The sequence below is a fragment of the Antedon bifida genome, chromosome 2 (genome assembly GCF_963402885.1).
Source record: "Antedon bifida chromosome 2, ecAntBifi1.1, whole genome shotgun sequence".
In the NCBI taxonomy this organism is placed as follows: Eukaryota; Metazoa; Echinodermata; class Crinoidea; order Comatulida; family Antedonidae; genus Antedon; species Antedon bifida.
This window is the reverse complement of record NC_136227.1, coordinates 27,766,434-27,784,384: the sequence shown is the minus strand read 5'-3', so window position 1 is coordinate 27,784,384 and position 17,951 is coordinate 27,766,434. Positions and strand designations below refer to the sequence as shown.

Below are 17,951 nucleotides of genomic sequence, written 5' to 3'. Positions count from 1 at the left end.
CTAACCTATAACACATATATTAATTTGCAATTAGTTATCTATAATCCTGTCCATTCTAATTCTTAAAATACGATCTTGTATACAGTTGGTGTTTTTGAGCCCCAAAAAATTGGGTTTTGTTTATGCTGATTATCTAATTCCATATCCACAAAACAACAATACATAAAATTACCAAGAAACATAACAAATTTACACAAATAAAATTACAGCAATGATATAATTTCAAGTTATTTCGATAGTGGCCCTCAATCACTTTAATTATTATCCAATAGACCCATTTTATTAATTCTTTCTCAAATAAATGCATTTTACAATGTGTAATTATTAGGCCTAGGTCTTACGATCTATAGACAGTAACATAGAAAAACTTTCAAGTTTGAGTGCCTATTGTGCATATTCGTTGAGAATGTCATCTATATGTCATAATATGGATTTAATTACTATTTCTTACTCTACTGTTTACATTATTCTTTAATAGTTTATCTTTATTTAAATCCATAATTAAGAAATATCTTAAATTTGTTGTGCTTTATTTTGTTCTTGTCGATGTCTTTTCTTGTTTTCCCGTGTTGTTATATATTCCATAGTGTAAATGGCGGGTTCCCAGCTGTTGAGTGTGAATTGAAATAAAAATAATATCTATATCGCTTCATAGTAGTTTACATAACATTATGCATTAGCTAGTAAGACTTAAAATTAGGAAATGAAAATTGGTACAAACACGCTTAGTCCATTAAATCCACTATAACTGCATCCAATTTGTAAAATTACTATCCTAGTTTAAACCTTATAAGGCTTCTGAATTATCAATTTTAATAATAGATTTGGACATATTATGGTAGGCCTAATTAATAATAATAAAAAAAAGCTTTTTAAAAATTATTAAAATTAGATATTTGAATCATTAAAAATATTTTATAACAAGATCAGAAAAAAATCAGAATTAGTTAAACCAATACGATAACGGTACTTATTTATCCATTGGTTAACTATCTTCATTTTAAGCTCCGTCTTACACTATCAATCTTTATGTGACAAAACAAATGTGATGTTCCCAAGATGATGTCATATCACTACTGTTTGGGCATATCACTACCATATTTGGGCACATCATACCTTTTTTGTCAAACAAGTTTGATAGCGCAGACAGCGACAGATCGAGCTTAACGGTATAAAGTTAGAAGAAACAGTAAAATAACACCTGAATTTCATTTTCTTCCAACAGAGGACAATGGCAGAGACTGTCTGAATATCCAGATGCGTCTGCTAACTTCGACATAGGAAATACAGCGAAATCCACCTACTGGGACTTGTAGGAAACACCACGCAACCAAGTATATTCACCAATTGAAGTGTAAACGAAGATAAAATAATACAATCCATACTAAACTGTACAAATGAATATACAGTATACACTATGTACTCATTTTTTGGTTACAACATTCAAATTGCATCTGCTGCTCAACGGCTCTAGATAAATATTTTATGTTTTATTTATAATCGCTTTATTTAAGGATGTTATGCTATTTTATATGTGACTGTATTCGATAAGTATATCATATATTTTTTCCTCAACTTTATACTTTTCCGAAAAAAGACAGGAAAGGCGTCTAAGGTAATAAAAAAGTAGGATTTCGAATTTAATTTATAAACAATTCTCTACAAACACAACCAAAATGAATTATATATTATGCTACTTTACAATTATATTGCTTATGTTTTATTTATGTTTTATTTAAGGACGTTATGCTATATGATAATTTTGACTGTATTTAGAGTTGTACATCATGAATCAATTATACTTTTCCCAATAAAACAGGAAGGGTTAGCGTCTAGAGTATTCAAAAGAAGGATTGCGAATTTAAGTTATAAATAATTTCCTCCTACAAACAAAGTATCGACGAATGTTCACTGGTACTCATTACTCCAAAATAAAGCTCTGTCTACATTATCAAAGTTTAAAATGTGATGTGCCCATATATGGACATGATGATGTCATATTACTACTACAGTAGGCCTATATTTGGGCATATCACTATACCATGTTTGGGCACATCACTTTTTGTCAAACTAGTTTTAATAGGCCTAACTGTGTTTGCTAATATTTTATAGTTTTCTGCTTTTGATGAAGTTGTATTATATCATTTAAACTCCTATTACTATATATTGCTTGTAATCTTGTTCTTATATTTTTTCTGGCATATTATTATTGAAATTAATTTTGACCAAATAAATGAATAAACTCAATTGGGACAGAGTTGTATGTAAATAAGATTGTCAATGCACTTTTATAAAATCCATTACCGTTGCTTGGTTTACAACATTATTAGATGCAATGCCTCTCAAGAAATGTGACCAATCACAAGCGACAGTTCGGATGATGGTAAAGAGATTGTTTTATTATGGAGTGCATGTATACCTAGATTGATAATGTTGATTAATCTGTATCCGGAATAACTACTGTTGTTTAAGAAACAGGTTGACCGAGTTTATATCTTGAATTAATAATAATATTGGCTAGTAATCACGTGTGCTATATTCATTATTTTAAGCAGTTATTGGAAAAAATATATCATACTGTAGGCATGTCTGTAGATGGATGCATCATATATTTTTGGTTTGTTTAATTATTGTTTGAAAGACCGCGAGATTGATTGAAATCTTCTACTTTGCATCGTAGAAAAAAAAGTTTGTCCTCAGACTGTAGATGGTATATATGCGTCGACCTCGTTTGTATTTAGCAATGAAACATACTACACAATCAAACGAAGATCTCGGAATTGTATTTTAAAAATGTCAACTTTTTTGATATTATTAATTTGTTGTATGTTTGTTTGTTTTAAAAGCACGAATGATTGGTCTCGTTTGTCGCCATTGTAACATTATGGTAATTTCTTGTTTGTTTGCTGAAATAAATCTAGAATACTACATAGAACATCGATATACGGCCAAAGATATATGGACTTGATTATGTCATATCACTACCATATTTGAGCATATCACCACCATACTGTGGCACATCACATTTTGTTGTCAAAATAGTTTGACAGTGCATGTAGACAGAGCTTAAAAAGCCCATCTCGAAAAGAAGCCCTTCTTTGTGATTTGCAAATAATCTCGAAAGAAGCCCATTTCGAAAATCATATTTCCAAATAATATGAAAGAACAATTGCATACTGCACTGTTAAGCGTTGTTCCCACTTGAAAGAAACGCAATTACTTAAAAGCGGCACTGCAAAATTTGTCCAATCACGACGCGATGTCCGAACTGTCGTTTGTGAATGGTCAACTCACTTGCGTATGTCCAAGTGGGAACAACGCTTAGTGGTTACAGTTACTCCTGTAGGCCTACATGAAGCGTATCGCACAACATCCTCGTATAGAAAAGTATAATGAATATGAATTGTAAGTAAGCTGCTGCATATACAACCGAAGCAAATATTTATATACTTGGAACGGATTCTAACATTAAAGGTCATGCTTTAACAAAAAGACTGATACAGATGCATAACCAGTACGTTACTCGACTATGGTGTGCGTTTAATGTCCACTACTCAAAACGTAATCTTCTTTAATAACAGTGCATAAAATGTGTCTTAAAAATACATACATAAGTAATACTAGATATTTTCTGAAACATTCTTATCTAGTTAATTTCTAATTTGGTGTCAGAGATGACTGAACTTGACATTTCATGTATTAGACGTAATAAAAGAACTGCTAGTTGCTATAAGACATCTAAACAGACTAGTTTCAATAGACCTGGTGCACACCAAACAATCAGGCGGCCTAATATCAACATAGTTTAAACAGAATAAGAGTATTAAAATGTGTATAACAAAAAAACCTCTTTTTTTGGTCTTCATGACTGAAATGCAATTAAAACTCCTTACAATTAATCACTCAGTTTAAACGTAATTACTTAGGCCTACTACACTCGTGGCTGACTTATTTCCTACATGCTACAATCATCAACTTTTCAAAGAGTAACTTTGCCTGTATGGTCCAGTCATGCGCAGTAACATCAAGGTGTACTATCGTCTTGACTAAGCACCTCGTGTTGTTGCGCATGACTGGATTGTAGGCCTATACGTAAGCTCTCTGGTGTTATTCCTTTTCAAATGGAGTGATTATTTAACCAAAATATTTCAATCTTACAGACTTACATCACAATTCCTAACATACTGTGTAAACAAAATTGTCAAATTACATTCTCGTCATACACCATATTTTATTGTCATAGAATTCACATATGTATTATTTAGATATATTCTTTAGAATTTAAATAAGCTAACTGAAACAAAGAGACTTACCAACCGGAAGAAATAACGTTTTCATAACAACAAATGACGCGAAATGCATGATGGGTTAAACAGAAGAGCGCCGCATACGGTCTCGATTGCATAACTGAATCAACAGATTAGCATTACATACTATCTAATATCATAGATTACTGAACTTTCTTAAGAAGAACCTATTATTGACCTATATTGATACAATTCACTAATAATAATTATTTAATTGAAATTAAATATTTGATCAGCATCTTAAAGGATGTAACTGGTACTAATTATATGTTAATAAGTTGTAGGCCGGAGTGCATAACATTGCGCAAAACTGACACGACGGCCGGAATGAATGGTGGCCGGAGTGATCGGCTACCGTAGACCCAGGGATATTAGGCCTTACCTCAAATTTGATTTCTAAAACGTTTATTATTGTATTTTAAAGCATTCATTCGAAGTGAATAATCATTAAACCTTATTTATATAATTAATATGAGTTACTTAACTTAAGCCTTAATTCAACAATTATTCGTAATACAACTTTGAACACATTATATAAAAATCTTAACGTTACACTATGTATTATTTCTTTGTAAAATAGTTAAAACTGTGTTATAAAAAAACAATAACCAACTGAAAACAACATTATGAATTAAACGTAAAAAGTGCCTATTTATATATATATATATATTAATGTTGACGTTTATTAACAACACATTACTTATATTAAAAATTATAAAAGTGGGTACATTGTATCTATTCTTTTTTGTTATGTGTATTCATTTTAATAGGCCATATTACCGAAATGCTGCTTTCGTTATTGTACATTTCCAGTATTATAATACCTTACATTAAATACATTAAATGAATATATTTATGTAGAAGATTTTACATTATCATTTAATATGTATCTTACATTTTGACTTTAGCAGTTTTAATTTGTTATATGACCAGGGTAGGCTAGAGTGACATGTGCACAGCGTTTATGACGAAGATACATCTATAACTCGCAATACAGTTTCTCCCTCCCCTAAATTGTTGCTATAAGCTATAAGGGTGTGGGGGAACACAGGTCAACGTGGCTGAGAATTTACACTACATCAGCCCCTTTTGACAGACATGGATAATAGAGCTCTCCCACCACATCTTTTCAAGAATGCTACAATAACGGCTCTTTTATTTACTTAAAATTGGTTTAAAATACGAAAGTTTGTTTTCGTTTTAGTTTAAGAGACTAAACAGACTAGAATCTCCGATTTATATAATTCCTTGAACTACACGGAGAGTTTATAATGCACAGGTAGGTGTTACTAAATGTGTATTTTCGAGTAATTCACACTGTTTTTGATCGTTAACTAAAAACCGAAACGTACATAAATGAGAGATTTTGTAATAAATATGCACAAATGAGAATGTAGTTAGATTATGATAATGACTCTTCAATCTCACACTACCATTTAGTATTCATTAAATACAAGAGTTTTAAGACAAGATTACTACACTGCATTTTGTATTATTGTCATTCACAACGAGCTAATATTATTATGCTTAATTGTCCTACAGTATTTAACTAGGTCAACATACGCAATATAAAAACATAGCAATGATACATTTATGTTATAATTGTTAACTTTACATTGTATAAACAAATAAACACTATTATACTGTTGCTAATAATGAAATCTTACCTCTCTCATAATATATTTTACCTTATTCTATATTATTTTAATACATTCTGAATCACTTACATACAATTATAAAGATTTTTCATTAGCCTATATATTTAAATTTGGTATAATAAGTATTTTAAGGCAATTAATTACATTCATTCATAAAAAAAAAATCAAACTGATGCGACAACAAAATATGGAAAAATATACGCATTTTCTTAAATTGAAAATATAATGAAATATCGGCTGACCTAGAATATTATAATTTACTGCGTATGGAAAAAAAACACAACCTCTTTAACAGATATCTCCAACGTGTTTCTGAAGATAACGTAGGACATCATTTGTGTCTCTCTCAAGTTGGATGGTACCTCAACAAGTGGTAGGCCTATGAGGCGCGATTTTGGACAATGTGTATTTTGTTCGTAGTAATAAGATATAGTTTGTCTCGCCAAAAAAAAAAACGGTCGATAAAATTAACTTAGAGGCAACACGGTAGCAATATCCTATAAATGATAGGCATGGAAGCCAAGAAATGAAAACAACTTTTAAACAAAATGTATAAATAACCGGTCAACGTTCAATTTCAATCAATATTACCTTTGACTTCAACATTATTAGAACCGTCGTCGTCATCGTCGTTTCAAAGGAAAAACAAAAACAAAACATAATAACACAATAACTTAACTTTGACTACCTACTTTGAAAAGATCTTGAAATATATAAAAGCAAATTATATTTTTAACTTAGTGTTATAAAATATTGTTCACTACATATAGATGTTTCATTATTTATTAATCAACAGACTACTTACTAGTTTGAAAAATAAATGAAGCATAATGAACAGACATTATTCTTAATTTATTTTGATTATTCCCTCGTCAATTTCGAGTCTATAGAATTTTATTACGTGATTTTGTAATGTCCATTTTTTCTCTTACGACATTTTTTCACCACACGAGTATAATCGTGTTCATATACATACTTGTACATAAACGTAAATTTCAAGATTACTCTATATAATGAAACCTCACAAGATTGTATAGCAGAAACTATACGCTATAATTCACATCCCATTGGATGGAAATCAATGACGTCACAAAGCCACTCGTATAGGAATATAAAGCGAAAAAATTAATTAAAAGTTTAACTTTATAATATAACTTATAGTACATTGAGCTTAAAATATTCCGAAAACAACTTTGTTATGCATTAAACCAGGGAAGAGTGAATTTCATTCTTGCCTGGTAAACATTTTTCTATTATTAGAAAATCTCGTCTCCAGAAAAGATTACAATATACAATATTATATTGTTCAATCAATAAAAACAACACTGTGTTACTATATTGCATTTATCTTTATATAAACACTTAATTTTTTAGTCGATGATAAAGAAACTGTACGCAAGTGTATAATTCCAGATATATTTTTAGTATTCAAAAGATTATATAATATTGCAATTACTGTACAGTGTCGAGTGAATCTGGTTACCTAAATTGCTGATGCAGGCCTATTATCTAATGGTTGCAACTTTTAACACCAGATATTTAATGTAATAACCATTATAAAGTCTTAAACATTTTATTCACAGAAACCTTAAATATATTATTTTCCTCAAATGAAAGCTTAAGATATAAAATATAATGAAAATGAGTTTGGTACACCTTCTTTATTGAACCTTTGACCTTTCAGTGACGTCTGCTCTCATATTACACAACCCTTTCGATCACTTAATGCAAATCAACTGATGATAACGGCGTTCTTCAAGATTTCTCCGGAATCTTGCTGAGTTGTGTCTAGATAATAATAACAAAACAAAAATATAATTTATTAGTTTAAAAGACGACATGGTTATCTTCCATAGATCATGTCAATAACTCCTCACTTATCTTACCATTATCGAAAATCGTTTTGTCATCTTTTGGCTGTATTACAAGTTCAGATTATACACCATGCATGATTGGTAACTAACATGTTTTGTATTATTCCAGTTGTACAAACTCAGATTATACCCCCATGCATGATTAGTCACCGCTCTGTTGTGTTTTTTAAACAAAACTAGTTGTAACTAGTTTGAACTGGCTGGGATTACCACATGTGTTGTATTATTCCAGTCGTACAAACTCAGATTATACCCCCATGTATGATTGGCCACCGCTCTGTTGTAAGTGTTTTTTAAACAAAACTACTTGTAACTAGTTCGAACTGGTTGGGATTAGTGTGCCCCATCATCATGCATGACTAGTCACCCCTCTATCGTAGTATTTGTTTATTTATACCAAACTAGTTGTAACTGGTATCAACAGGCTGGTTAGTACATGTGTTGAATTATTCATTATTTTTCATGTGTATCCTCAGCTTGATTTACTCACCATTTTATTGCCAATTAATGAATTTTTAGCAACATTGATGAGTTTACTCGCAGATAGCAACGCCTTCCTTGTTGCTTTCCTGGTATCTTCTGTCACTTTGCGTGTGTTTAAAGTAACTCCAAATATGTCCTCATGGTATCGAACTTGGTCCTGTTAAGATATTAAATAGTTGATAAAAACCAATCTCTATGAAAGTTACACATCATATCGTTTATGTTCGTTTTTAAATACGAAAAATTATAACTGGTAATTAAAAATCCTTGTTTTTTGTATTACTTACGAATAATAATAATAATAATATATAGGTCAATCAAAATATGTGGTTGGAAGTAGTTATGATACTTCATAAAATTAGTAAACTCTAATAATGAATACTTAAAATAATAATTACAAAAAAAAACATAAAACAACACTGCCAGTTTGAGATCATGCAATTCGAAAATGAACAGTTGTTTTTTTATTAGGAAAATTTATATAAAATAATTTACACATTGATTAGATTTTTTCCAAGAAGTTGTTTTAAATGACACGTGACCAAACGTTTGTTTCATTTTAACAATGTTAGTGATTAGACTTAACATTGACAAGGGAATATATTTTTTGTTATATTATATCATAATTTATGGTATGTTTTTACGTAATAAGATACAATGTTATAATCATTTGGGATTTTCTATACTTTGTAAAGGTTTATATTTTTACTTTGTCATAAAATGAATAAATTGAATTGAAATTGGAAAAGCAATATGCAACTTAATGGACAGGAATTTTGACAACCAATTTAGTTAAAGTTAAGTCTGTAGAGAACTGGCTGACAATTGCAGATATTATTTGTATCGTTTTCAGCAAAAGAACATATTGAAATAATAACATTGGCACTCGGAAGAATAAAAACAAGTTGATGATAAATTAATGAATTTTATGTAAGATGAAGTCTTAATAGTATAGAATATTCTACGAAATTCAGTGTTAAGCTCTATCTGTGCATGCTTTATCCCGCAGCCCTAATTGCATGAGAGTTGGATGCCTTGATGATCTCTATAGAGTACCGATTTTTGATTAATTTACTATTTGCTGGTTTAATCACATTATTTCACAGACAAAAATTGAAATAATCTATTACATAAACTCATTTAGTTTCTAATCTCTATTATGCGCATGCTTTGTCCCACAGCTACAATTGTCATAATTGCAGGACACGACGAATTGATAATCTATATAAAGTCTTTTGATTAATTTGTTCTCTTTTTATGTCGTGAACACCAGATCTATTCACACATTAATGTCATGTAACTTACGTATCTATTTCTATTAATATCATCCCCGTACCCGATTCTTAGTGCTAAGGTATCTTCACATACGACAATATTTGATCAGTATCATGGGAAAATTCGATAATACAGCATTCCTGTGTACCAAATGGGGTACCTGTGTTATGTTAGGTTAGATGAAAGGTTAGGTTACGGTACTATGCGATAAATGAAAAACACGTATATGATGCTGAACCGAATTCTCCTATGATACTGTAGAAATTTATATACAGTACGGAGAATTGGGTGCTCGAGAACCATCGGCACACCGGGGACGATCTCCTACTTTATCGAATAACCTAGTAAACCATTTGCACATCTTTACATCAACATTACAAGGCAACGTGATAGTAAGGATATCAGCAACAATATGATATAGACAGGTTTCGAACCCATTCTTTTCATATGCGATCTACATAACGATAGAGTAATTGATATTGGTTATAATAGAGATTGGACATGATGTCTTATCTGTAAGTAGTGTACTTTCTATCCGAAGACTATAGTTACAAATTCTGTATATAATAAAACATTAACGTTAAACAGAGTTCCAATTCATTACACAGTAACTAATCGACTAGCACTCAATTCTTCAGAAAACTAATTAAGACCCTGTAATACTAGACTATTCATTGGTGTTTTGGATTATTTATTGCTTGGAGTTTCAAAACATGCTGCGAGTATCAGCTTAGCTGTAGTTAATTAATTAAACCTAGAATAATGATGTTTAATGTATGAAACGATGATCCCCATATAATACCAATTTGATTAAAATTGAATTAATCAAACTTATTTGAAACTTATAATTATTGCTGCTAATGTGTGTATATACTGCATGTCACTGACATATATATTATATGATAAACACATGTTGAATACAAAATGATTAAGGCTCCTCTTGTAAAGGTAAAGGTTAGTCCGATCTAAGTGAATGGACTCTTAGAAATTGTGCTAGTCTAGTTCATTTTCACGCCGCCATGTTCCTCCCTAGTAACCAACGCTTATTTATACAGTTGGGTGGACTGGGAGACATTCTTATCGGAAGTTAAACCCATGACTTTCTCAGCTACCGCAACTCTTTTTTTAGTTGAGTGACTTTTTTACACACACAAAATTGTTAAACGTAGGGAGAGGGCGAGGTAAAGTTTTACGAGGAGGTTGGTTGAGTTGTACGGGGGATGTGTTAAGTGGAACGGATGAGATGGGGGTTAGGTGGCACAGAGGAGGCGGTGGATGTGTTGGAGAGGTTGTTTTATAATGTAAATTTAATTAGAGTATTTACGGTATTTAGAGAAATAAATACAATTTATATAGTACCTTCATCCGACTGACGTATTCCTTAGCTTGTTCACTTGTCATTTTGCCTTGACGTTGAACGATACTTTCCAGTGACTTGCATACATCCTCGGCCATGGAAACATCTCCACAAACGTAAATGTGCCCTTTGTGTTTATTAACTAAATCAAATACATCGCGTTCTCTATCTTTTAATACATGTTGAACATATTTCTATGGGATAAAATAGAAAAATACGCATTATTTTATATAAATTTCTTTTATCTATTTAAGTTCAACGCTGAGCAAAACAACAATATAAAATGACAATAGAGGACATGCAACATATAGCAACAAAAAATAGCAAAACCTAAAATCAAGATTCTTATGCTTATCGAAAAAAAACAAACAAATTTACTAACGAAACTTCCCGAAACAGAATAATGGGGAAAACGAGAGTCAAGTTAAACTAAAGTTTTGTTTTTTAGATAAAACGAGACAGGGGCGCTATGTGCAACGCTGGTTGTTTTTGTCATTGATGGATATATCAAACACCAATTATCAGTAATAACGACCAATCAATTTAAAGCAAACATGATTATTATAAACATTATCAAACATGCAAATCTGCCTCTGTATGACGCAACATCAAAGAGTCGAATCGATGAATAAATAAATCATTTTGTATCTATTTTGTAAACATTTATTTTTTTTTTAAAGTACCAAAAGCTTTGGCGTCGCTTTGACTAGGATCGGATGAATCGAAGAAAATGAACCTAACATGAGGTAAAGAGTTCGAAATCGGCATGAGTTACATATGCCACGAGTAACGGGTGGTAACTAATTAAGTCATTCTGAGAAATAAATGTTTACAAGTATGTAAAATAAATGTTTACAAGTATGTAAAAGAAATGTTTACAATAAGTAAAAGAAATGTTTACATTCAGTAAGAAAATGTTCACATTAAGTAAAAGAAATGTTTACATAAAATAAAGAGATGTTCACATTAAGAAAAGAAATGTTCACATTAAGTTAAAGAGATGTTTACATTAAGTAAAGAAATGTTCACATTAAGTAAAAGAAATGTTCACATTAAGTAAAGAAATGTTCACATTAAGTAAAGGAGATGTTCGCATTAAGTAAAAGAAAACAAATTATACTTAGATGATTATTGAAAAAAAAAAGAAATAATTTTAAGATGGATTAGGAAAATTTAATCATTTAAGATAGAATGAATCCGGGTACCTTATCTTGTCCTGGCTCACGTGATAATGCGGTTAAAACCTCCTTAAGTACGCCGTCTTTGAGAGCTTCAGCTTTCTCCTCTTTGTATATGTTATCTGTAGTTGAATGGCGACATCCAAACACCAAGTAGATATCACCAAATTTCACAGATTCCTTTCCTTTAAACTTCATCTCGAAGTACCTTTGCTGCCAAAAGCTTCTGAACGGTGCGATTCCTGTTCCAGGTCCAACCATGATGATCGGTACGGACTTATCCTCTGGCAAATGGAACGCTGGAGCACTATCAAAACGAATAGAATTTTAGTAGTTATAGGCCTACACTATTTATGTTTACTGGAACCGTGCTCTAAAACCCACATTCACACAAAGAACCTTAAGCTCTGTCTACACTATCAAATTAGTTTGAAAAAAAAGTGGGATGTGTCCAAATATAGTAGTTATATGACGTTGTCGTGTCCATATGGGCACATCACATTTTTTTCACATAAATGTTTTTAGTGTAGATAGAGCTTTAGTATACATTTAGTATCATTTTAGCCTCACCGCATTTAAACCATGGATTTCAGGCTTAAAACAATTATTCACGAGATAAACATGACTGCCCGAAATACATATATAGGCCTACGGATATTCTTTTATTTTCCGACAAAAATCATCGACGGACAATTATAAGAGTATGTTGTTATCTTACCCACCGAATATAGTTTAAACACTTAAATAATTGTGTCTACGTGCTATACAAAAACTGGTTAAACATTATTTTTAGTAGAGAATCTACTACATTAGATTGCCTTTTTTTAAACGTTCAAATTCTGTATTACTTACGAACGGATAAAATTAGGAATTACATCGCCTTCCTTTAAGCTATTCAACCACGTGGAGCAGACACCATTGTGATGATTACCTGTGAATAGAGTGATTATGTCATCAAGTCAACAAAATGTTGTCAATGTTTGCTTTGGGACATGATTTACTAACGCACAAAGTTAAATAATGTTGGCATCCCACACTTAGTTAGCAGATGATCGTAGCGTAATGTAATCAATGATGCGAAACGCGTAGGCGCATATCACAATCGTAACGCCCAATCAATGCAGCATGGTAATACGCTAATTGTTAATTAGATTCCATACGACGTTGATTTATTTTAACAATGGTTTACGCTCATTTGTAATGCAATTAGATGTAATTAATTTCTAATCATGTAAAAAAAAACATTCGCAGGTAAGGTGAGTTTGATTTCAAGATTTGGAAACACCGAACGTTGGCACACCGGCACTACGTGAATAAAGAAACTTCTTTTGCACTTTAAGAAGATCGGCGCATAAACTTTGAGATTTACCATGACTTATAAACCGGGAGTTTGGCGTAGCTAAGCGTATGCATATTAGAGCGAGCCAATCTATCTTTTGCGATCTTCTGAAATTATCACATACTGCAGTAGGCCTATACGTACCCTTGATGACATATGATACCACCGCTACCGTAGCGTGTATCTGCCCCTGGTGTAAACCAAGACTGGAGCTTATTGAGTAGTATCTAGGCTTCAAAACTGGTAGTTGAGTTAACAAGAAACTAGCGGGGAGTTTTATTGATGAAAACTGTTCCAATATCTCGGCCAAGTTGGGCATGTTATTGAATTTCCAATCATCGTACTCCTGTGCGCCCTATTGGTACACGAACAAATATTATATCATACTTACGAATACAATGTAATAATAGTCAATTTAGGCCCTAATGTTATAGTGAATAGTGTGTATAGAATTTAGATTACTTTTCTTTTTACAAACATATTTTCTAATCACTCTTATTTATCTTCTCTATACAGTATACTGTAATAAACACTGAAGATAGTGATATTGCTTGAGCATGAAAAACGGAAGGAGAAGAAGAAGAAAAATGAAGAACAAGAAGGAAAAGAAGAAAAAATAAGAAAAAGGAGAAGAACAAGAAGAAGAAGAACAAGGAAAAGAAGAAAAAGAAGAAGAAAAAGGAGAAGAACAAGAAGGAAAAGAAGAAGAAAAAGAGGGAGGAAACAAAAAAAAACACAAAAAAAAACACAAATCCTTCCTCCCCCATAGAGGAAATGGCATAAAATAGTGGAAAGCGTCATGTGGCAAGATGAGGTGCATAACTGATGAATGATGATGTTGAGGATAAAAAACAAGTTGATTTTTTTACCTTCCCAAGTGTGCTCAATATGTCTTTCTCTTTTTCATCTGTTGCTATTGTACTAAGAAGTCGCAGGAAAGCAGGAGAGGGCGGTGTTGTAATATCAAAGAAGTGTTTCAGAGCTCGAACTAATGAGCACGGTGGGATTTTGCTTATTGGACTCCAATTTTTAATTTTACCTAAATTGAATAATAAAATACGATAAGATTACCATATTAAACGAAAAATATTCAGCATGTAAAAAGTTGTCTTTAAAGAAATAAATGTATTAATCTAACAAAAAGTTGGTTTGGATTATATAGGCCTACAGATTTTTATAAATTATCTCGCAAGTTTAATATTGAAATAATGTAGGCCTAAGTACAACTTTTACAACAATTACCTAAAGCTGTCTGTCTTTCCTCTAGGAATTCGGCAACGACAATATCGTCGTGGGATGTGGTATCGTCCACTTTGGCTAGAATGCGATTTACTAACTGGTCTTCATTGGCAGGGAAAATAGCCGCATGATCTCCTGGCTCGTAAAGCAATTCTGAAGCCCCTTGGGTATCCATTTTAACCAGGATAGTAGAACGGCTGAAAATAACCAAATTATTTATTGAATAAATACAACAAGTTAGAAATAAAAAGTCTTCACGAAGAAAAATGAATAAACAAAAATGTAATTAAGAAAATGGACACATTTCTCAAAGAGATTAATTGTTTGAATGAATGGAGTGCTTTAGTATAGGCTAGCGAATGGGATTGTTCTTTGATCTTATGGTTGTTGCAAGTCCTTTATGTTTAAAGTATCAGTATAATTTTGAGTATTCTCTACAACAATGACACGTGTGTACTATCGGTTCTAAACGTGACGCGAGGATCAGCTGATATACCGTACATTATAATGATAAGCAGCAGAAGCGCACTCGAAAAATTTTAAACTAAACTAAGAGTAGTAAACCATGATGTAGGCCTACCATTGGTTCTTGAAAGGTAATATATTTCACACACCTGGAGTCTTTTGCTTGTAAGTTTTTCCTGGAGATAAGTTTACACGGTGATATCTGTCGACTGTGAACCTTGGAGAGTTCTTCACATAATTCTCCGGCTGTTTTGGTTTCACTGGCAACGACTCGATAACGAGCGGGAGACCAGGATCCATCGTTGGCATTTAACACAGACGCAGCCTCACTTATGTTGACTCCCTCACCAGTACCAAATGTATCGCAGGCACTCTGTAAAGAAGGCACAGGTAGTGTTGAAGAAAGCAAATCCAACAGAGCGATTCGAATCAAGTAACCTATAAATTGTTTTCTTTGCTCTTCTAAAAAAATTTGATGCAATTTTAATTGTTTTGTTGTTGCCAGGAATCGTTTTTGCATTACAGCAAGATCCTGTTTATAAACATATGAAATATTGCCGCCAACGGTTTATTATGATTTTATATCCGAAACAAGACATATGTTTCCCATTTCTCTCTATTACTTGTACCTTAAAAACTTCTCCTGCCCACTTTTTAAAACTCTGTTCTTGTCCACAAAGCTCGTCACCTTCTCCTATCTCACAAATACGCTCTCCTCCAACTTCTCCGAGTAGACTGTCCAGTGCCCGTGCAAAGGCACAAAAGTTAGGATAGGCAGTAGAGCCCAGTCCGAACACAGAATATCTGAAATTCAACAAAACATTAAATATTTTATGAACAAAATAGATAGTTGTCCTTTTTTGTGAATTACTTAAGTTACGACGCGAAACAAACATTATGACAGATTAGGCCTATAGAATATAATTTATTTATTTATATTTATTGTGTATAATGTTTATAATATAATAATAATATTTCTTGTTTTGAAAGATTGACAGTGCTGTAATTTAACAAGGTGGCAGTTTACATATAGCAGTCTATATTTCAACGAATGAAATTGCAGTATTGTTTTATCTTGCTTTGTATGCCGGCCAAATCCAAGCAAAATAACAGGCGGCGCTATTGGATTTCACGCGGAGATCATACTGTAGTATGTCTTGAGATTTTATTTCTTTTGTCTTCTGTAGAAATTATGCATGCATCTATCGTTGTTCGTTAGTGTCCTAGTATAAACGGACCTTAAGCCACTCAAACAAAGAAGAACACAATATAAAAAAAAAACAATAAGCTTGAGTTAGATATATTAAAGATAAAATGCAATAATTTATTCTATATAATAATATCTATCAAACGTTTTTGAAAACCAATAATGTTAAAAAATGTCATCACAGTTCTTCAGAAGGTAAACTTATTGCATACAGAAAATAATTATCTGCAGTTGTTTAATGATTCCGAGGAAATCATGTTATAGCAATTGATCTACCGACATTAAACAGCATTTTATCAATACTTTATGATTAATGAACGCAATGGTGTCAGGTCAAATCCATTGATTGTTTTATTGTAAAAACTGTCTAGGATTTTAATCCAGCAGAAAAAGATTAGCTGAGTATAGTCAAAGAACGACAGCGAAGCGTCGCGTGTAATGTCATTTTAACATCTAAAGTCCGAGCCGAACACCATTAATCAATGTTACCATTCGTTGACAGATAACATTAGAAAACACAGAAGTGCGTTGTGTCGGCTGATTTGTTCCTTCTTAAAGTTATTCCCAGACGTCCCCAACAAATAAAATATGCAATTTTCTGTCTAAAGATTTTAAGCATTTTGTATAAATAATTTTATAAAACATTAAGGTCAACTATTTTAAAATAAAATGTTTAATGCGCAGAGTGACAATGTAAAAAAAAACACAAACTGAAATATATGTCAGGTATAATGTGATGTGTAGTATTCTGTTTAAATTACAGCACGGTATGCTTCGAAACTGTAAATAGATCATTATTTTAACAGTAAGTTATACATTTTACTGTACTTCTTTGGATACTCCGCGCTATTCAGGGGACATCCCTATTACGAATACATTTTTCCCCGAAATGAAAAAAGGGGCAATATAGGCCAACACCTCAGGGGATAACTCTACTAAGCGGACGACATTGCTTGGGCTTCGAAGGTACCGTATCTTCTTAGAAATGGTTCTACAAAATAGGACTTTCCATTGTACTGTACTTCATAGTAGACCCCGTCTTTAGATACTCCTCGCTATTCAAGGGGATATCCCTAATACGAATACAAGTTGTCATGAAAGGAAAGAGGGGCAATATAAGCCAACACCTGAGGAGATAACTCTACTAAGCGGACGACACTGTTTGGGCTACGGAAGTATCCTCTTAGAAATGGTTCTACAAAATAGGACTTTCCATTGTTCTGTTCAATGTTTAGCCGTAAATACATTTACAAGTATTCAATCAATATATAATAACCAGTTAACAAAAACAAAGTTGTTTAGCCAGGTAATTAAGATTTTTGTTATCGAAAATGGTTACATAACTAATTATGCGTCTGTCGCGTCAACAGAGAATTAAGAACTAAAAGAAAGAGTGCATTGCTTTATATTTTTGTAAAACGTGTTTAAATAACGGTTGTTGGCACTTACAAAATAGATATTAGGAAAGTTGACACATGCGCGATTAAAAAGCTAAGCAATAATCTAAAGGTAATGGACTTTCTGTTCAAATCCACCGAGGTGATTGATACAAATTTGAAGATTTATCAC

The 17,951-nt window shown here is 32.2% G+C and overlaps 1 protein-coding gene across 1 annotated transcript in view; it reads right to left on the bottom strand.

The window, feature by feature from the left end:
- Positions 1–4,297: 4,297 nt before the first annotated feature.
- The window catches only part of LOC144858900 (nitric oxide synthase-like protein), a 67,024-nt gene continuing 53,370 nt past the window's right edge, over positions 4,298–17,951 (bottom strand). Inside the window, exons 15-24 of the mRNA XM_078715040.1 lie at positions 15,805–15,979; positions 15,325–15,548; positions 14,714–14,907; positions 14,341–14,510; positions 13,616–13,826; positions 12,985–13,063; positions 12,160–12,439; positions 10,957–11,148; positions 8,330–8,479; positions 4,298–7,753 (exon numbers count right to left, since the gene is read on the bottom strand). Of these exons, the coding sequence (XP_078571166.1) occupies positions 7,721–7,753; positions 8,330–8,479; positions 10,957–11,148; positions 12,160–12,439; positions 12,985–13,063; positions 13,616–13,826; positions 14,341–14,510; positions 14,714–14,907; positions 15,325–15,548; positions 15,805–15,979 (1,708 nt within the window). The 3' untranslated portion in view covers positions 4,298–7,720. The remainder of the gene's footprint in view (positions 7,754–8,329; positions 8,480–10,956; positions 11,149–12,159; positions 12,440–12,984; positions 13,064–13,615; positions 13,827–14,340; positions 14,511–14,713; positions 14,908–15,324; positions 15,549–15,804; positions 15,980–17,951) is intronic.